General features: G+C 39.3%; 1 protein-coding gene across 3 annotated transcripts in view; it reads left to right on the top strand.

Annotated features, from left to right (window-relative positions):
• Positions 1 to 1,860: 1,860 nt before the first annotated feature.
• LOC126248723 (succinate--CoA ligase [GDP-forming] subunit beta, mitochondrial) overlaps positions 1,861 to 22,816 on the top strand; it is a 93,709-nt gene continuing 72,753 nt past the window's right edge. Inside the window, exons 1-2 of one of the 3 annotated variants that reach the window (XM_049950030.1) lie at positions 1,861 to 1,904; positions 7,703 to 7,770. In XM_049950030.1, the coding sequence (XP_049805987.1) occupies positions 1,880 to 1,904; positions 7,703 to 7,770 (93 nt within the window). In that variant the 5' untranslated portion in view covers positions 1,861 to 1,879. The other 2 variants (XM_049950033.1, XM_049950031.1) reach the window with 2 other exon arrangements.

The following is a 22,816-nucleotide window of genomic DNA, read 5'->3' as shown; positions in this document are numbered from 1 at the left end:
TTAACTTAAACTTATACGAATTTATGCACAATGAAAGTAGGTCCAAAACTGATTCATCTATTGCACGACAAAATCAAACATTTTTATATCTTCTTACATGACACTCATGCTAAACAAACTGTATGGAACTTAAATTATCATCATAATAGCAAAATATATAAGCAACTCTTACTGTGTAAATATCACACTAAGCCAAAGTGCTTGCGACTGTTTGTCTCATAAAATGTTAATTAAACCATTGTGATTATACACTGATCAGTCAGAACATTATAACCGCCGCCCTACTACCGATGTAAACCCGTCAAGGCCATAGCAGTGTCTCCTGGCGAGGAACAAGTGCTAGTGAGAGACACACAGTGGCAGGTAAAGCAGGCAGCAGACTTTGGCTTATTGGTAAAATACTGGGGAAATGCAATCAGTCTACAAAGGAGATTTCTTACAAGTCACTTGTGATGCACATTCTAGAATGCTGCCTGTGTGTAGAATGGGGGAGGGGCATGATCTATCTGAGTTAGGCCAAGGGCAAATTGTAATGGCCCAAAGGCTCAGCACGAGCATTTCGGAAATTACCAACTTGGTCAGTGTTCAAGGAGTGCTGTGGTGTGTCTTCATCACATGGCGAAAGTGAGGTGAAACCACGTCCAAACTTCGTGGGGTAGTGCGGCCACCCCTCATTACAGATGTCGGACGTCATAGGCTGAGCAGATTGGTAAAACAGGACAAGCAGCGAACTGTGGTGGAACTAACATCAGACTTTAATGCTGGATAGAGTACAAGTGTGCCTGAACACACAGTGCACGTAACACTCTTAACAATGGGCCTCCACAACCGACAACCCATGTATGTTTCGATGTTAACAGCACAACATCAGCAACTACAACTGAAATGGGCAGAGCATTGCATGGCCTGATGAATCCCGAACAGCTTCTTCACAATGCTGATGGGAGGGCGCAAATCCATCGACTTCAGGGCAACAGCTCCTTGACACCTGTACTGTGGGATGGAAACAAGCTGGCAGTGGCTCCATTATGCCTTGGGGAACATTCACGTGGGTTTTACGTGTCCAATGGAGCTGGTGCAAAGCACCATGACAGCCAAGGAGTATCGTATACTGTTTGCAGACTACAGACACCTCTTGATGGGGATCACTTTTCCCAATGGCAGTGGCACTTTTCAGCAAATAATGCGCCATATCACAAGGCCAGGAGTGTGATGGAATGGTTCGAGGAGCACAGTGGCGAGTTCCAGTTGATGTGGTGCCCCCAACCCCCTACTCGCCAGATAAAAAACCCGACTGAACACATCTGGAATGTGACTAAACGTGGCGAATTTACGAGAATTAGGTGACTTGTATGTGCAGACATGGTGCCAACTCTCTCCAGGGGCGTATCAACGCCTCGTTGCTTCCATGCCACGACGCGTCGCCACTCTTGTCTGTACCAAAGGTGGACATACCGGCTATTAGGCACGTTTCCATAATGTTCTGGTTGATGAGTGTAATTTTCAAACCCAAGTACAATGATGCTGCTACATTTGATGCTGTAATGTTTATTTGCAAAAAGAACACAATGCGAATGATCTTATATTACCAATAAAAATTTTGGAATCGTGTTTATCTAGAGAATCTAACCATAGTATTTTAACATCAGCCATTACTCTGCAATAACTTCGGTAAATTGTTTATCAAAGAGTGACCAAGAAAAATATTGACGGGATAGGCAAGAACCACCGTCTTATGATTGACGTTTTTAATTCCAAAATCAGCTGTTAATATCCATGTGTCTTCTGTCTTCATATTTAGACCAAAAGATGAGAAACAGGCATCAATTACTGTCCGGAGAGGGAACACGGAACAGGAAAAGACTTATGAGCTTTGTCTATGGAAAAGGCGGTATCGCGTGAAGGTGAGATTAAACTCTACTAGGGATGCGCGGTTGTCTGTTGTGGGATACGCACGTCGCCAATCGTGTAGAGCATTTGATATGGCTTAAACAAAACAGAATCAAATCTGTCCACAAACACACTGTACCTTTTGAAACTATCGATAAGTAATTTAATGGTCCATATGCTATGCAGACAAATAGATTGATAAGGCACGAACTTTGTGAGACTGTTACGCAAGATTAGATAACACATTACATTTATGTAAACGAGATGCGGGGAGGCACGACGTTAAATAGCTAGTGTATTCATAGCGTGCGCTTTAATAAGAGGAATATATTTATCAACAAAAAATTTAAGTTCCGTCGTTCCGCACTGTTGTACCAGCACGTTGAAGGTATGAACACTTAAAAGTTACATTATTTTTGTGGGTATGTACGGACAATGTTAATGGATGCTTTGACAGATCCCAACATGAGATTCTTTTCGCTCTGGGGGGTCTTATAGAGAAAGTAGCGTCGCAAGTCCGTTTACAATGACACCGAATGGTAGAGAAATTTTTCCGCGATTTGTCACGCGGGAAATTACAAATTTATTTGTAGTCACCGTACTACACTTTTGTACGAAATCATTTTTTTATTACTCATTGTTGTAGTAAAAACGTAAATAAGTGAATAATGGGCGCGTGTACAAATTGTACTTAACATATTCACGGCTACACTGAGAGTATTCTTCTGAACCACTCAGTCTGAATATTTGTAGTGTGTTGGAAGATTGACCATAGCCATCAACCTCTTTTGTTGTGTATGTCGATGAACGATTTACATTAAAAAAAGTGGACTGGAAAACGTGTCTGTCGGATGTTCTCTTGCAAGGCGCTGTCCCTGCATGCTATCAAGTAAATACACAATTAATTTATGAGTAGAATGAGCAGAGGGACTGTTCACTGATTAGGCTGTTTTCTGCGTGGCAGCATTATTGTTGGACAGTCTTAAGGATTCCAGAACAACCAGGTCAATATTGACCCTTCACTTCATGTATAACAATTCACAATAAATGTTATTAAACTCACGAAAATGTGCAAAACTAGAAAAATTTCCCCTTATGTTTGGTTGTTGTGCAAACTTTTTTGCAGTTTCATGTTGGTTGATATTTAAGTGTGTTACTGTTACAGCATACCAATCTTCATTTCAGTGCACATAAATCCTTTCTTGTACAGATATGTTCCTCTACAAACAGTAATTCCCATGTACCAGATTGATTGAGTTGGCAGCTCCACATCACTAGGATTATCTGCGTTTGTTTTAACCACTAGTCTTTTCTGAAACTGAATTGTTTTGCTGTTCATAGACCACATCTGTATAAGTGGTACAACTTACTGAAAGAGTGATTGATACTTCTAGGTAACTCACACCAGGAATTATTGTCAGATAGCTGGCGAAAACACATTAAAGTTGATGCAGAATGAGGGTACAGCATTTACCTACTAAAAAAACTCAAGTATCTGGCCTGATATCCTCTTGGGACACATTACTTAGTATCTCTGTACTAGAAGACCTTGCTTAATTGTATACAATTTAACCATTATCCTTTTGACTGTGGAGTGAAATTTCAATGAAACTGTCTCTTACAATATTTATATTCCTTCATATCTTGCAGTTAGTATGGGCTATATGCTGATAAAAATAATTTTGTGATGGGCATTTCAGCAAATTTAGTGGTAAAGCCAGCCGCCAGCCAATCACAGTTCTTTCTTGAGCACCACATATTCACTGTGTTACCTGCTGGTAGGCTGCATTCTGACAACACTGCCCTCTGCCACTGCAATCTGTCAATCATAGATTTATTTTAATCTGAGTATAGAGTGTGATAGTGCCACCACCCACTCCCCTTAACCCTCCGCAAAGTCATTGTTCTGGTGATAGATTGATCTTCAGTGTTCAAGAAGTGTAGCTTAGGTTGGGAGGTAGCAATATAATTGGCAAGGCTAATAAATGTGAATGCAGAATAAAAGTTGTGGTAACATATTGTTCTGTAGTGTTGGACAATATCTACTTTTGTGCCACAAATAACACACTTTTCATTATAGAAACATAAATTGTAAGGTAATTCCAGAAAAGCTGTATTAAGTAATAGATAAATGTCCAACAAGCATTTTGGTGGATGTGATGTACGTGTATTTTATATAAAGTTTAAAAAAGGCAATGAGGTGTCATTACTTAATTCTTACCATTAGGATGTAGCAAAAATGCTGTCTATCTTGAATGTCCTTTATTTGTGATTGCTCATGTGTGGCAGCCGATTGATCCATTCAATGTGGGGTTCAAACTTTCATCAAGTTCTTAGAACTGAGGATGGTGGTCTGTAGCAGATTTATAGCATGTAGGAAGTTAACTGTATGAAGGGAAAAGTTTAGCTCACAGTAAAAACCTGCTCTTGCAAGGGCTGATAATACTAAATAAAACATAAGGTTTGGCACCTGAATAATTTATAATGTTAATGTTACAGAATGTCCTTATGTAATGTGCATAGATAAAGTTCAGGGAATTGAGCTCCTGCTTGCAATTCTGAAGTAATGTGGACTCTTTCCTGTAGATAAGCTAGTGGTACTGAACCTGAAAGGACTGTGATCAAGACACTGGATTCATTCGAAGCCGGGTTGGATTATTTGGATACATGTGCCGTTGAAATTATTGAATTTATGTTGGCACAGTGTTCACAGTAGTGCTAGTGAAATTGATCTACAGATTACTTTTGATTATATGCCATTCAAAATATCTTGTTTTGTGTGTATTTTGTTAATGTGCTGTACTTGGAAGATGTTGAATATGATTTAGCTAGGAACATCCCAAAGCTGTAGCTGTAGATGAATACCTGTAGAAAGTGTACCCTTTAATATTGAACTAAGAGTGAATAAAGGTGTATGAAACAATATCATCGGCATACTGTGAATGATAGCCAAGAAAAAGTGGGATTAATAAAAAAGTTATACTGTGCCTACAATCCGATGACATTATTGCCATGGTAGCGATATGAGTCTTGAGAAATGACCAATAGATGATGGCACTAACAACACAAAAATTTCAGCAAAACTAAAAATGATTAACTAATAGGATGGGGTGTTGTGATTAAGGCTTTGTAACATACCACAGTAGGAGAGTAACACCACAGTAGGAGAGTACATGTTGTCACCAGGAATGTAACTGTAACTATGGAATAAAAGAAAGGTGTCCCTTTCCAACCTAACCCAAGGCTAGGGCTATGCTACAAATAGGTCTGTGAGCATGTCTTCATTGTAAAAATAACTTTTTATCATTAAATATTTGTTGCCCTCGCCAACTCCCAATCAAACCAAAGTATCAGCTTACAACTGAGCCTAGACTTCAGGCACGACAACTGCCATAAAAAAGTGCAAAGCAAAATGGCAGTTTTGCCTTCTGTAATACAACTACAATCTTCACTACACACATGTAGGTCTAGTATTCAACATTATCTAAGCTATGGTCCACAATAACTAAATCACAGTGTTAAAGAACATGAAGAACATTGCAACTAAAACATGACAGACACCAATTATGTAACATATGATATCACACTTAAAAGAATATACTGATGGCTCCTGTTGTTCATTAATACAAGATGGGTGCCACATCTGGTGAATTCTGGCAAACAAATGCAAAAATGTGTTTGTCAGCAATATTTGGACAGATTTAAGGAAACCAAACTGATTCTGTTCAACAATTTGTTACTGTAAGTGATATCTGGCTCAGTTTCTTCGTGCTAAAACTGAAAGAGCAATTAAACCAGTGTGTTGAAGCTTGTGCTCCTGCCCAATAAAGGAAAATTAAATTTCATCTGTCAGAAAGATTATGGCAGATGAAGTACTGTAAAAAATATTCTGGACCATCTACCCAAGACATTCATGAGAAAAATCTTTGATTGCAAAAGAAAAATGTCAGAATAATGCATTTTGTAACAAAGGTGTTTTCAAAATGTAAGAACCATGAGATTCAAAGTATGAAGTTTTTGGGACAGCCACCATATTCAGCAAATATGACACTCTCTGACTTACACTTAATCCCATATATAAAGAAAATTATGTCTGGAACACATTTAGAGTCATTGAGGAGGTTTATTTGCTGACATTCCGCAACTGCTCATCAGAGGTGGAAGGTCCTCACTGGAAAAATCTTCGACAAAGTGTAATAATCAAGAAGTACACTATAGCCACCATGCCCCCTTTTTCCATCCATATTCAGCATGTTGAAGCTTCAGATCACTGTTTAGATAACCTGATTGAGGTTTTCCGATATTCTAAATAAACTTGTCTTCCTTCCTTTAGAAAATCTGGACTGGTGTGAAATGTCTTTTATTTATCTCATTACGTACAGAATTTCGGAACATAGTTCTGATGTACAGGAGACATGTCAGGGTTACAATTACTTGATGAAGAATTTACGTATTTAAAATTTATCAAGTTTACAATATTTACTATATTTGCATCCACTATAACTACTACAAATTTTTATTCCATTTTAGAGATCCAGCTTGAGTTGTATGAGTGTTGAAAATGATTTTTTTTTTTTTTTTTTTTTTTTTTTTTTAGTAGATCAGGTCTGCTGCATAGGAAAATCTCTCTTTAAAATTTGAGAAGAACAGGTTACTTAATTTGTTGGCAGTTTTTAAACTGTGTGATTACTGAATTGTGGACAGCTACCTATTTCCTGCAGGCTTTTGTTTACACTCTGGTATTCCATCCTAAGTGGCAGTGCTGTAATGCGGTGTTCCTGTTGATGTTCTAGATGTAACATAAGATTGTGGAAGTCAACACTGTGATCTCCAAACCATTTCTCATAGCATTTGCAAGATTCTTAGGTAAATTGTCTTGAAATATATCGTCATCATTTGAAAAAGAATGCAAAAGCGTCAAACACACCCATTCTGCAAGGAAATAACTGTACCAGAGATGAGCAATATATTTCTCTCAACACTAGAGGTTAAAGTTCTTGCTATGTAGATATCCCCTCACCATACAGCTGCAGTCATCAGTCTGCACTGAGGACACCATTTAATTGCCCCAATAACACATGATAACCCGCACAGGGATTAATGAACAGTGATTTTACAACACAATTGGTCTTTGACTATCATCAGTCCAACTGTAATGCTTCATGCACTAATTATGACCTATGACATGACATTAGATTAATCATGCATGAATACTCACTACCTACAGATTGGCAAATCTATGATTATATACAGTGATCTTGCATGAATATTTGTTTCAGATGTTATGTGGACTTACAACCAAGTTAGCAGTCGACTGAGGTGGTTATAATTCATTGCATGCCATATGTAGACTTGAGCAACATTTTTAGCATATTTGTATTTGAATTTTGGTGTATTTAGTACTGAATTTGTTTATATGCTCCTTTCTATCTTCTCTTATTTATGTTGTAGTTATGGTTTGATTTATTCACTGCCATTTCAGTTTGTCTGAGGAATGTTTATTGTTAAATGAACTGTTAATGTGTCTGATTTCTCACTACACCTTTTTAGTATTTATTTGTTATTTGAGATTGTGTATCTGTTAATTAGACAATAAAACTCCTTTTAGAATATCTAGCTCTCATTTATTAGCACTGAAAAACTTGATACAAATATACAAGGAAATGCTGTAGTTTGAAATGAAAACTTTAAATACTATAACAGATACTGTAGTGTATGCAACTGCTGAGAAGAAACTACGAAGTAGAGTGAAATATTAACCTGTCAATTTCACTTTAGTGTTGCTCATAGTTAATCATTTTTGTATTTTCAGGAGCCATGGCAGCTGTCCAGAAGATGTTGAAGAACTTACCATGCAGCTTTACATACTTTGCGAGGATGGTAAGTGTAAATTTACATTTTTAGTAATATACATTTTTTGAGTTTGAGCACCTGTTAACATTTGAAAGTTCCAGTGTTTATTTTTATGGAATGCTTCAACGTTTTACACCTTCATGCAACAGTTGTTGAAGCTGTGATTGCTGAAAGTGAGTATACAACAGTCTTTTGAAGACAGCATTTAATAAAAATATTTATTGATGCAGAACAAGCATATGACTAATTGGAGTCACAGTGATCAGGGTTTTTTTGGTCATTTGCTTGTAATTAACTTGCAAATGAAGGAAACTGACCAGTTTGCTGAGCTTTGAGCTTCATGATTTATTTCAAGATTCTGTGGTTACCAAACTTACATAACATGAAGGAACATCCCTGGAGGCATTGAACATCTTACAGTGCTTGTCACAGGTCTTTGAGAGCAATCTGCTCTGTTTTCATGAAGCTTTTATGTGAGACCAGCTAGAATATGTCTACACATTATATGTATACAAAAATATCAAGAAAATAACATCACCAAAATTCAAGAACATTTTAATCATCTACATATATGCCTACATCCATATTCTGCAAGCCACCATATGGTGCATGGTGGAGAGTATCTTGTACCACTACCAGCCATTTCCCTCCCTGTTCCATCCACAAATGGAGTGAGGGATGGCTGTCTGTGTCTCTACATGAGCCCTAATTTCTGTTATCTTCATGGTCCATACACAAAATGCATGTTGGTGGCAGTAAAATTGTTTTGCAGTTAACCTCAAGTGCTGGTTCTCTAATTTTCTCAGTATCATTTCACAAAATGAATGTCATGTTCCCTTCAAGGCTTCCGAGATGAGTTCATGAAGCATTTCCATAATACTCTCTTGTCGGTGTGTTGACTGAACCTACATGTGACAAGTTGAAAAGGTCAGCTAGGCAGGGTCTGAGTGCTACGAGGGGTTGATGGAGGAACACTGTGGTTAGGATAGTGGTGCCCCAAGGGAGCAGTAGGATGTCAGAAGGTTGACTGACTTCTGGAGGTGCTGTCTGCAATGCTGTTCCAAGTGGTGGAGAGCAAGGGATTCAGTTTCAGAGATGTAATGTATTTAAGAGGGAATGCACAGTAGCAGTACCTTATAGAAGAAGCGGAGGTGGTTCTGGGATGCCTAAGCCAGAGAGATGTGTTTTTCCAGTACCAGGTTTGTGAGGTTCAGGGACCTAAGGAATCTGAAAACGTGAAGGTCATTGTGAAAGGAAGGATGGGATCCAAAGATTTTTGTGGTTAATTCATTAGCGAGAATTCCATGGTTAGGCAGAATTTAAGGAACAGGATGTGTAACTGGGTTTTAGTCAAGAAAGGGATAATTTCCTGGAATGATGCAGAAAGATGCAGCCATGGTCCATTGTGGCAGGGATGGCATTGGGAAAGTGGGAAATGACATAGGAAGTGGGCAAATGAAGGTGTTAGGTGGTTGTGAGAGAAGCTAGATAACAGAAAAATATGTATGAAAATGCGTACAGACATGTAAATATATATAGAAAAATGTATAAAAATATGCACAAATACATAAGAAAGCACAAAAATGTCAGAAAAAAGTATGGAGCAATTGAGGTTTGGGAGTGTGTGCGTGTTGGTATAAGGGAATTTATTATTTATTTATTTATTTATTTATTTATTACCCCATTGATCCAACTGTGATAGACTCACAAGGATATAGAGTGTGCCAGTAAACAATCAATGCAAAGGTAGTAGTGAAGCAGTCAATCAGTCAAAAGTAATAAGACATGTTTGCTATGCATATATGTGGTAAGAGTGACAGATTACACCAAACATTACACATAGAAAGTGAAAACAAATTAAAAACCAGTGAAAATTACTATGAATATTACATGGTATGGTACCTACATCACTGCTCAAACTTAAACTATGGTATATCACAATCAAAATATCTAGTCCACAGACCTAGATGGTTTTTTCATTGTGGCAAAAATACTTTTCTAAACTGTAAAATGACCTTTCCAGTAGAAATTGTTTCAGGTGCTCCCTAAAAGAGGAATGGTTATCAAATTTGTTTTTAATATCTGGAGGGAGAGCATTGAAAACTTTTGCACCAGATAGATGCACACCCTTTTGCACCATGCTCAGGTTTTTACATTCATTGTGGAAATCGTGCTTTCTCCTAGTATCATATCCATGGTATTCACTATTTCTTTTATGAAACTCAGTGTTTTTGCTGATGAACCCCATAAGAGAAAATTTGTACTGGGACATGACAGTAAGAATTTTTAGTTTCTGGAAAAGGTTTCTACAAGTACATCTGGAGTCTAACACCGCTCATTATTCTTATATCACGTTTCTGGGCCAAGAGTATTTTCGTTACTAGTGTTTGGTTTCCCCAAAATATAATACCATATGTTATAAGAGAATGGAAATATCCATAGTATGCTACTTTCATTGTGTGTATGTTTCCGCTCTCGTAGAGAATGCGTAGGGCAAAAATCGATGAGCTGAGTCTTTTCTGAAGATTTATTATATGATGAGACCAGTTTACTCTGGAGTCTATTAAAATGCCTAAAAACTTTGTTGTTTCAACTCTTTCTTTTCACTCTGTTCCACATTTCACAGTTAATTCATCCTCCATTTTAGCAGTTGCAGTGAACTGAATATAATTAGTCTTATTAAAGTTGAGCGGGGGTCTATTGAAGCTAAACCATTTCACTAAATTGGTAAGAATATTCTTAACAGACCCTTGAAAATCTTCACATGTATAACCATCAATCACAATGTTGGTGTCATCTGCAAAAATGGTAAAAAAGCATTGTAACATTGTACATTGAGGTAGGTGATTTATAAACATGAGGAATAGTACAGGACCAAGAATGGATCCTTGGGGCACTCCACATTTAATTGTCATCCATTCAGATGAAACCGCACCACTATGGAGCTCATAGGTACTATCTACTACTACATTCTGCTTCCTATCTTTGAGGTGTGATTCTAACCACTTATTTGCTAAGCCACTTATTCCTAATAGGTCTGCTTTCTGTAATGGGATTTGGTGGTTCACAGTGTCAAATGCTTTTGACAAGTCACAAAATAATCCAATTGTTACCATTTTGTCATTGATTGATTCCAGAACTTTATTTGTGAAAGCATAAATTGCTTATTCAGTTGACCATCCCTTCCGGAATCCAAATCAACTTTTGCTGAGAATGTTATATTTATTTAGATGTTCCAAAATTCTTGTATGCATAAGCTTTTCCATTATCTTAGAAAAGGCCGTTAGAAGGGAAATTGGCCTGTAATTTGTGACTTCGGTATTGTAACCTTTCTTGAAATGGGGTTTTACAACTGCATATTTGAGTCTGTCAGGCACAGTTCCTTGTTGTAAGGATGCATTAAAAATTTGGCTAAGTACATCACTAATGTAAGCACAGCACTGTTTTAGTAAATTATTAGCGATATTATCTACCCCAGTGTAATAAGAATTCTTGAGGGAGATGATTATTCTCTTAATTTCAGATGCTGTGACAGGCCTAATGTGAATTTTACCTGTATGTTTGGGTATAGTCTTTTGCATATGACTCAAAACTTCATTAACGGAGCCCTTGCATCCTATTTGTTCTGCATCTGACAAGAAGTGGTTGTTGAAAATATTGGCTATGTTATCAGGATCGCGTACTAGATTACCATCATGTTTAATTTTGAGTTCTTCAGAAGTTCTTATGGTTTTCCCTGTCTCCCTTCTAACAATGTTCCAGATAGTCTTAATTTTGTTATGAGAGTTATCAATTTCTTGATCATAATACAATGCTTGTGATTTTTGTATTACCTTATTTCGTATCTTACAGTACATTTTGTAATGGTTAGTTTCTGTAGTGTCCTTAGACATTCTAGTTGCAATGTAAAGTTCCCTCTTTGTTTTATGTGATTGTTTAATTCCCTTTGTGATCCAGGGTTTGTTCTGTGATGTACCAGTTTTGCTTCTAACAAACTTTTTTGGGAATACCTCTTCAAATAAGGCTGAGAATTCATTTATGAATATATTAAATTTGGCATTAACATCATCCACCCTGCATACTGGGCTCCAGTCTATCTGTTGCAGTTTGTGTTTAAGGACTTCAAGTGAATCGCTAGTCATTGTCGTAATAGATTTCCAGGTGGGGTTAGTTTCATGCAGAGTGAGGAGCTGTCCATCATGGTCAGACAGATCATTCAAGACAGGGGTAACAGTGAAGCAATGGTGCCTACTTAAATCTATAAAAATATTGTCTATCAAAGACAGGTGTGATTCTGATGGGAAAGTCAACTACTGTAATAAGATTATATGAATTCATCAGATGCTGGAGCTCTACTTTTAATTCTATTTGCACCAGAGAGGTCCTAAAGTACCTAGTAAATTGCCACTGCTATTACTGGGGAGCTATCTACTGTAACTTCAGTTGCACAGGCTTCAAATAGTTGTTCTAGACAGTATTTCCTTACATCTATAGCTCCAAATATGACATTATTTTTAACAAAAGTAGCTACACCACCTCTTTCCTTGTTGTTTTTAGAGTAGTAGCTTGCAATGTTGTAGTTAGTATTTAAATGTAATAAGTTAATGCCCTTTGTGATATGATGTCCTGTAAAGTATAATATTTGAGCATTGTTTATACAATTTGTCATTTATATTAACTGACAGCTGATCTACTTTGCTGCTAAGTCCCCTTATGTTTTGATGAAAGATGCACAGGTTAGCCTTGTTTGTAGAGGTGTCACTTATCTTGGGTGCTTTTGTTCTTTGTACCTGTAGTAAAAAAATCTTTAAGATGTAGTGGGCGTACTACTTTCTGTCTGCTTGCTGTTCCATGTGCAGTCTGTTTGGCTGTTGTGTTTTCTTCTGTTGCTTCTTTTTCTTCTGCAGGTGACATTATGCGTAAAAAAATCTTGGTGTATTTCATCCGTTCTGGATTGAACCATGTCATAATTTGAGGCTGTGTTATGATTTAATTGTTCGTTTCTGGCCTACTGGGTTTAAATCACTTCGTAATTTTCAACTGATTGGGGGCTTTACTGTTTGCTGCTCGTCAAAAACAGTTTGTAATTTGCATTAAATTGCTACTTGTCTTGGCTTCTTCATTGTCAGGTGAGATATTAGTAAATATTTTATCAGCAAAACATCTTTTCCTGATGCGTTTAAATGAAGGGCGTGAGCTGTATAGAACCTTCGCTCTAAAATGTTTGTGTCTATAACATCAACATTCTGGAAATGAGTACATATTTCCGCGAAACTCTTGTTAGCGACACTAATTTTGTGGTTCTCGCATGACCATCTCGGTAAGTCATGACGGTGTGGGTCATTCACAAAGAGAACATTTGTATGAGTTAAGTTATTTAGACAATTTCTCAGTTCTGTGATAGCCTTGTATGATTCATTTCTATAAACTTCATTAGCTCCTCCGAGCAAAACAACAAAATCATCCTTCGTCAAACTACTTCATTAGATTTTGTTAGGTTTGTTAGTTCTTGTAATGGGGCCCCAGGCTCCACGAATCCAGATTCCCTGAAGTTGTATTTTTTCGTTAACACTGCAGAAATTCCCCGGGCATGACTATCCCCTAATACACAGACCTTCTCGCGTTTTCCAATTTTCGCACTCAGAGGATCAATTAGCTACGGTCTGCTTACTTTTTGTGATTCATTTCCAAAGTTTTCGGCTCCGACTGGCATGTTCAATGAATCTTCAGCAGTGTGCACAATAAAGTTTTTATGCACTTGTGATTGACTGTTTTTAAGCACTAAAGTTTCACTGTTTTTACACACTGTAGTTTTAGTGTTATTTTGAGATTGGACTTCCTGGGAACAAGATTGGACTTCCTGGGAACAGTTTTCTTCCGTTTTCCACTTGGTTCCTTCTGATGAATCTTCCTTTTGTTCATCAGTGTCACACATATTCGGGATTGAAGTTTCTTCATGTCCATTTTTAAAGCGCTGGTTATAAATTATGAACTGGAAATTCATTCATTAAGCCTTGAAATTTCGTCCTTACAATTTACACACGTTCTCTTTTTACCACCGAAATTTACTTTTTTCCACAGAGAAGCACGATTTACTTTTACACTCGCCACCATCTTGTATATAGGGGGGGGGGGGGGGGATGGAGGGATTGGTTAGGTCAAGGTTAACTAGTTTGTGTGGTATTGGTAGATGTGGAAAACACCATGGAAAAACGTGCAAGGATGAGGGAGGAAATGAGATTGAAAGGAGTAATTATAATTATAATTATCAGCAGGAGGAATTTGGGGCATGAGGGCATAAGATGCTGCACCAACAATCCCCACTGTCACATAGCTGTGTGTTGTGTGAGTACAAGACCTTTGGTACAGTGTGACTCAGATGTCAGAGAGTGTGTTGTTTGGAAGGCAATGAAAAACTGTAGGAAAGAAGAGAAATAATGCATACTGGGTAGAGTAATACTTTAGAGAATAGTAATAAAGGAAAACATCACAGAGCTGTGGCATGGAAGGAAAGCCATTATATATACTGCCCAATAGAGATTACTTTTATTTATTGTATTAATAGTCTGAGGTTCATGTCCATTATCAGCAACATTTGTGTTACAGAAGACAAAATATGTTTCAAATTACGTTTATCTCCATGTATAGTGTTTCATATTAGCTACTTGATGTGGTTGCTACATTGTGCAGTTACATTAAGGAATACGAAACACTGTACAATAGAAATAAATGTAATTCAAAAGGTATTTTGTCTTTTGTAATGCAGATGCTACTGATGATCAATCAATAAAATTAATATTCATTGGGCAGCTTACAGTGTAGGTGTGTGTTTTTTTGCTATCTGCAGAGCACCACTTGTTTGACTCTCTTCTCTAGAGTTTGCAAACTAAGGTAAACAAAAAAGGAACTGAATGATCTAATTAAACTTTTTTTGGCAAAATAAGACCCTCTCCCACAACCTGTCAGAAAAGAACACACACCCACACACACACACGCGCGCTCGCTTTTTCCAGGGAGCCTGGTAAATGTCTAGAATGATAATAGATTTCAAACTGGAACTTCAGACTGATGTAATTGTGCTTGGTAGCAACAATTCAGTCTTCTGAGCTAATCTTGTTACTACTCATTCATTGCCTCTGTAATTCATATTTTCCTTCATTATCTATGGCCCAACACATGATAAACACCGCAACAAATTCCCACCTCTGTCTAAAACACAAAAGCAGAGTAACTGATGGTGTAGACCTTGCAAATGATGGGGTCCTTACCCTGCTATGCTCGGTGGCTCTAAAGTTTCACAACAGCGATCGATTTACTTCCTTTGGAGTATTTATTTCTGAAAAAATTAGGAACCTTAGAAGCACATGGCTCCAGTCTCTGGTAGAAATGCGCATCAATAAAGTAATTTTTTTATTTGCGAATTGACTCGGAAACCCAGCATCTAATCTCTGGTATTTCTTCATTAGCCATCAGCCAGTCCTTGTATGTTGGAGATCCCAATGCATTCAGCTTAGCCCATAAATTAAATTAATTGGAGCAACAGCAAAATGTCCACATGTTTCAGAATCTTTCTAATGCTTTAGTCTATGAGCTCTCCAAATGAAGAAAAATATGCATTAATAATATAAACTGAAGACTTTACAAACATGTCACTTTGATGATTGTTACTTTTTTCGTAATATAAAGTTTTCTTGTATTTAGAATTCATCATTATGATTACAAGTTTTGCGAGATAAAATACATTTATGTACATATTGTTTATCTGTTCATTTGTAAATGTTCAGAATCTAGCAACTGTTTTGTTCCTCTCAGGAATCCTTATAAGTGATACTGGCTGTAGAACACTGCAGCTTCGCGGGTGCACAGTGCAGTTACGCCTGGTAAACAAACCCACTGGCAGCCACACAGGCACATTTAACATCAACTGCAGCTTGAACTAAGAAGTAGTGTGTGCACTGCTCCATAGGTGTGAATGCAGTCACTTGTGCACTCATGTTGAGAAAGGGGCATGCATGTGGGGCAAGCACAGGCACACGGCAATTAGGTGCAATACATACAGATGTAAATGTGACTTAACGTAATCTGTTGTTAGACACCTCTTTAAGAAAGGTAGTAGGAGAGATATTAATAACTATTGACTAGGTTCACTAATAAATCAATTCTCAGAGGTGCTGTAACAGATAGTGTGTTGAAGAATGGTTGAGCATATCTGGAAATATAAGTTTCTGAGTTGGTCACCATTTGAATTCTAGAAGGACCTCTCCAATTAATTCGTATAATGTTGATTGTCAAACCACAACATTATTTTGGAGTAGCTTAAAGTTTATGGCTTTCGAGGTATACTAAATAAGTGGGTCACTTCGTATTTAACTGATAGGAAATAAAGGGTCATATTATGTAGCTCGTGCAGCTCTCATGATGAATTTTCTTCTGAATGTGGACAAATAACTACTGACAGTCCACTTGGGTTAGTTCTGGGACCATTCCTGTTCTTGCTATGTATATCTACATATGCATGATTACTCTGCAATTCACACTTAAATGTCTGACGAAGGGTCCATAGACCCACATTCAGACAATTTTTCTATAATTCAAACCTTGATAGCATGTGGGGAAAAAAATCAAGACCTAAATCTTTCCATACAAGTTCTGATTTCTCATATTTTATCACGATGTAAGTGGAACTTGACATAACATTTTGACGTTTGGAGAACAAAGTTGATGATCATAGTTTCATGAATAGATCACGCCACATTGAAAAACTGCTTATTTTAATGATTGCCACCCCATCTCAGTTATCATATCAGTGACACTGTCTTCCGTATTAGTGAAGTTTTTTGATGTTCTTCATCAGTCTTATCTGTTAACTATCCCATACCGTGCAGCAGTACTCCAGGAAAGGATGGACAGGTGTTGTGTAGATAGTCTCTTTAGTAGATTTGTTACATCTTTTAAGTGTTCTACCAGTAAAACGGTCTTGCCCATAACGTTTTCTATATGATGGTTCCAATTTCAGTTGTTCTTAATTGTAATTACAATGCATTCAATTAAATCAGTACCCTTTAAATTTGTGCAGTTTGTCATACTCATGTGGAGGACCTCACACTTTTTATTATTCAGGGTCAACTGTCACTTTTTGCACAATGCATATATCTTGTGTAAATGATTTTGTAATTTGTGGTGAGCTTCTGATGACTCCACTAGATGGTAAATGGCAATATGATCTGCAAACATTCTAAGAGTGCTGCTCAGATTGTCTCCTAAATTGTTTATATACATTAAGAACAGAAGAGTGCCTACAACCCGTCCTGCGGAACGCCAAATCTCATTTTGGTTCTGCTAGTTGACTTCCCATGAATTACTACAAATTGTGATCTTTCTGACAGAAAATCACATATTCTGTCACAAAACTGAAACAGTGCTCCGTAGGTTGGATAATAAGGAGAAACATTGTCAACGTCATTCTGGAAAGCTCGAAATATGGAATTGTTACGATATCCGTCATCAGTAGTGCTTATTATTTCATGTGAATAACGAGCAAGTTGTGCTGGTTGTGTGTCAGTATATAGCTTTCTTTGAGGTATTTCATAATGTTGCCACACTGCAAATTGATGTCAGTGATATCAGTCTATGATTCAGCAGATTACTTCTATTCCCTTTCTTGTGTATTGGTGTAGCATGTTCAGCTTTCCAGTCGTTGAGCATGGGTCCCTTTTGTTGAGTGGGCTGTTGTATATAACCACTAAAAATTGAGCTATTTCATCAGAGTACTCTGAAAGGAACCTAATTGGTATATAAACTAGAGTGGAAGATTTTCCTGTATTAAGTTACTTCACAACACTGAGGGGTATCTACTTCCAAACTACTCATAGTGGCAGCTGTTTTTGATTTGAATTCTATAATATTTACTGAATCTTCTTTGGTGAAAGAATTTTGGAAGACCGTGTTTAGTAACTCCGCCTTAGTTGTGCTGTTGTTGGCAACATTACCATTGCTGTCGTGCAGATTTTAAGACAGAGTTTCCGTGTCAAAACTATTTAAAACAACTCATATTGAAGCCCACACCAGATTTCAAGCATCTGTCACCAATTGTGCACCGATAAAGGAAAAATTGTGCTCTTTGCTGGTGTAAGTTTCATAATTAAGCCCAAAGAGCTGCAACAATAGAATGAGCATAAAATATTATTGATTGGTTCTTGGTAAATTGTGTATCATATAGAAAAAATAATTTTTCCATTCTGTGCAAGGGCAGATATGTTATCTTTAATATCAATAAAGAACAGGGAAAGGAAATGTGTAAAACCGATTGTTCAGAATTCCTGGTTGGGCATATTGATCAGAACTTGAATTGGAAATCACATGCTGTATTACATGAGACATTTTCAGAAATTAAGTGAGCTAATTTTTTATATCTGTTGTAGAAAAAGTATATTTAAAAAAAAAGATATTGTTGATACACTTGTTGACTATTTTTCCACATAATCACCGTCCCATTCAGTGCATGTGGTGAGTTACATCCCAAGCTTCCTGATGCTTTCCTTGAATAACTCTTCCGCCAGCTCCGTCCTCCACTTCTGAACTTCTTTCTGCACCTGCTCTTGAGTTAAACATTTGATTCCACTCATGGTGGGCCTTCAGGGAGGTGAAATGAAGATAATCTGAAGGCACAAAGACAGGGGAATATGGGGGTGGGGAGTCTAAGAGCACTTTGGTGGCTAAGGCTGTGTGAGGTGTCATGCAACAAGCCCACTCCCTTTGTCAGAATCCTCTCCTTTTGTTTTGACTGCTCCTTTTGTGTTTTTTAGAGTCTCACAATGTTGTGCATTGCTGGTGAGGAAGAAATTCAACCAAAATGATATCCTTTTGGTCCCAAAACATTGAGACCATGATTTTTTGCTCAAAATTGTGGTTTTGAATTTTTTGGCAGATGGGGAACTGGTGTGACACCACTGTGGTGACTGTCTTTCAGTCTCAGGCAGCTAATGAGCCACCCACGTTTCATCTCCAGTCATAAGAGAGCTTCCCGCCCCCCAGGGGGCTCACAACTCTTTGGTAGGTTTGTGCTTGGCTACCACGGGGCCTCAGCCTTTCCAGCTCTTTTCCCTTCCATGATGCATATTTATCCTCTTGCTATTCTTTTTCCCCTCCTTTGGAGAATGTGTCCAGGATGCTTTCGGAAATGTTTTTTGCGTTTTCAGTAGCCGGTATCAGAACAGTCTCTCTCTGCTTTGGTGTTTGAGCTTTTTCTTTTTCCTCTCTGTGTCATCCTGAAGGCTGGGCCATGCATGTGACTGGTAACAGGTGACCGGGTAACGCGTAATTACCAGCCCCGGGTCGACAGGTAGGGTTCACATGTACCCCCTGGTACAGGCCAAGTCCAGGCTGCTACCTTCTCAAACTGCCGATTGGGCCCTTTTGTCAGGTGTTGTGGAGGTGTGACCTACGGTGTGAACGATCACCTAAGGCAGATGTGCTCCCCTCTGAGAAGGGGGAGGGGGGGGGGGGGTAGTTGGAAGGAGCACACCATCAGGGATGCTGGCAATATTGGGGGCTGTGAACCAATCTTCGCCTTCACTGTCAATGTCTACTAAACGTAAATGGAATAAGGCTAATGATTCAAAGAACCTCCCAGCTGCACCACGGTTCCTTGTGGTTTCATACACTGAAAATGGTGTCATTTGCTATGATAAATCTGTTTATTATTCTGAAAGGTGTTGATGCAGTTGCCAGCCCTGTGAAATCCTGCTTTCATTTACGCAATGGCACTTTGCTTTTGGAGACTACTTCTGATTCTCAAGCACAACCACTGCTCGCAGCCTTGCTCCTCCATGGCTATCCTATTTGTGTTGAGGCCCATCGAACATTGAATTCTTCACATGGTGTTATTTACACTAGGCTGCTCGATGGTCTGACTGAGGCAGAAATCTGAACATACTTCTCTGATCAGGGTGTCACTGCCGTCCACTGGATGACGATAAAGGCGAATGCATATGTAGTGCCCACATGCACTGATTTTTCACCATCAAAGTTCAAAGCAGGGTACGGAGTTATCACAGTCGGATAACTGCTACCAGTGTCACACTTGAATGTCCTGTTGACACCCAGCCAAATGTGTAACCTGCGGTAGGGATGCTCATGATAGTGATTGTCCACCTCCTTCTCCCTGCTTTATCAATTGTGATGGTGACCGTGCTGCCGCCTCCTGAGATTGTCCTGTGTGTCTCTATGAGCGCGCTGTCCATGAGATCTGGGTGAAGGAAAAAGTGCCTTACCCAGTCGCTCGCAAATTATTGGCTAGTTGGAAGCCCTGCGACCTACCATCTGGCACTTACAGTACTGTTCTTGCTACATCTCACTCCACAAAGGATATGGCCACACAGACATGTGACCTCAAATTCAGCACCACAGTTGTAAAATACCCAGTGTCATTGTAACATCCCTGTCTCCTGGATGCTCCTCCAGCTGTGCAACAAGCCACCCTCACAGGGCAAAATCACCTGCTACACAACCGGCAGGTTTGAGAGGACAGATGGAATACTCCCACGAAGACTTCTTATGTCCCTCCTGCCAACAAAAATCTGAGTCTTCCTTTGCTAACCGGAAAGGCTCTAAGAAATCAAACAAAGGCAAACGGTCTTCTCCTTCACTGACGTGGATACCCTCTTTCACTGTGTCACCATATGATACCCTCACCTGGCCAACCTCTGGTCACTGGTGTGTGCTGTCAACCATTTTTCTGCTCTGGACTCCACAGACTTACAGAAAGAGAATGCCAACACCTCTGTAGATCTCATGGAGCAGGATCCTTCAGCCTCTGTACCCTGTAGCAGTGAGTTTTCGAAGGCTGGCACTCGGCAGCGTGGAGGTGACACACCTTCATTTTTTCGCTCCTGCCCTTTTCTCGTCATGACTCTCCTCCAAAGGAACGTTCACGGCCTTCGATCCAACAAAAAGGACGTACGGCTGCTCTTTGAATCACAGCATCCGCATGTTTTCTGCCTCCAGAAAACAAAATTGTGTCCTCATAACCACTTTGAGACCTCACATTTCTTCCCGGTCCCCTTTGACCTTCGCCCTCTGAGGACAGCATTCTATCTCAAGGGAGAGTCATGCAGCTCATCTGGGATGACATTCATAGTCAACCTATATCCCTGACTACTTAGCTTCAAACAGTTGCAGTCCAAATTTTCCTTCCTCACTTCACTTTTCCCCTTTGTTCCGTTTACATTCCTCTGTCATTCAGTGTCACCAGGGTTGGCTTCCTCCAGTGTAATCGACAACTCCCTCACCCCTTTCTGGTGCTTGGTGACTAATGTGCACCATCCCCTTTGGGGCTTTCACAGAACCTGTCAGAGAGGTGCCCTGTTGGCTCTCCTTTTCAATCAACTTAACTTCGTCTGCCTTAACACGGGAGCACCCATGTACGTGCACACCCAAATATCAGCTTTCTAAGGCCAGCTAGAGACTTTACTCCTCCTTGGGAACCTTTGGTGACCAACATTTCCCCATTCGTAATGACCAGATAGAATATCTTACAAACATTATCCTTACCACTGTGGAATGTTCCATTCCTAGCATTTCCTCTTCACCACGCCGTGTCCCGGTCCGTTGGTGGACTAAGGCATGCTGTGATGCAATTTGTGTGCAGAGATGTGCCCTCTGTGTTTTTAACCGTCATCCTACAAAGGCATACTGCATTCATTGTAAACAGTTGCGTGCACTGTGTTGTCACATTCTTCGGGATAGCAATAAAGCTAGCTGGATTTACTTTACTAGTTCTTTTAACAGTTCCCCTCCCTCTTCTGTTGTGTGGGCCCACTTCTGACAGCTCTCTGGGACCAAGGTCCATTCCCCAATTTTCGGCCTGACAGTAGCAGATGATGTCATAGTGGACCCTATTGCTATCTTGAACACCTTGTGCTGCTATTGTGTGGAGATTTTGAGCTCCACCCACTATTACCCTGCCTTCCTCCATTGGAAACAAGTGGTAGTCTTTTGGGTGATGCCCTTCTCTTCTCATAATAGTGAGTGCTACCTTTACTATGAGGGAACTAAATCATGCTCTCATTTCATCCTGATGCCTCACCCCAGGGCCGGATGATGTTCACATTCAGATGTTGCAGAACCTTTCTCTTGTGGACAAGCACTTTCTCCTTCATACGTACAATCGCATCTGGCCAGAGGGCAAGTTTCCCAGTTGCTAGCATGAAGCAACTGTCATACCCATACATAAGTCTGGTAAGGGCAAACACCTTCCTTCTAGTTATTGCCCCATTTCTCTCACCAGCTTTGTTCGCAAGGTGATGGAACATATGATTTGTGCCCAGTTGGTATGGTGGCTTGAGTCTCGAAATTTACAAACCACTGCACAGTGTGGATTTTGAGCATGCTGTTCTACAGCTCATCATCTTGTCACTTTGTCAACCCTCGTCATGACTGGTTGGTTCTCTGTGGAAATACCAGACTGTGGATATGTTTTTCGATTTGGAGAAAGCCTACAACATCTGCTGGAGAACTTGTATCCTCCGTACTCTCTACACGTGGGGCTTCCGTGGCCGCATGCCCTGCTTCCTTCAGGAATTTTTAAAAGATCGAGTTTTCAACGTATGTTTCGGTTCTGACTTGTTGGACACGTTTATCTAGGAAAACGGCTTGTCTCAGTTTTTGTCCTGAGCGTTGTCCTCTATGCTATTGCCATTAACCCTATTATGGCCTGTCTTGCGCTGGACATCTCTAGCTCCCATTTCATTGATGATTTTGCGATCTATTGCAATTCTCTGTGCACTTGTTTCCTTGAGCACCGGCTTCAGCAGTGTCTTGGTTGTCTTTACTCGTGGAGCATTGACAGTGGCTTTTACTTTTCCACTTACAAAACCGTTTGTATGAATTTCTGGCAGCACAATTGGTTTCTTCCACCGTCTTTACATCTTGGGCCTGTTGCTCTTCCATTTGTTGAAACTATGAAATTCGTGGGGCTCATGCTTGGTAGGAAACTTTCTTGGTTCTTCCATGTGTCTTACCTGGACGCCCGCTGTACGCAGGCCCTCAAAGTCCTATGTGTCCTCAGCAGTAC

The sequence above is a fragment of the Schistocerca nitens genome, chromosome 3 (genome assembly GCF_023898315.1).
Source record: "Schistocerca nitens isolate TAMUIC-IGC-003100 chromosome 3, iqSchNite1.1, whole genome shotgun sequence".
Taxonomy (NCBI): Eukaryota; Metazoa; Arthropoda; class Insecta; order Orthoptera; family Acrididae; genus Schistocerca; species Schistocerca nitens.
Note: the sequence above shows the minus strand (reverse complement) of the source record. Positions and strands in the feature narration are given on the sequence as shown.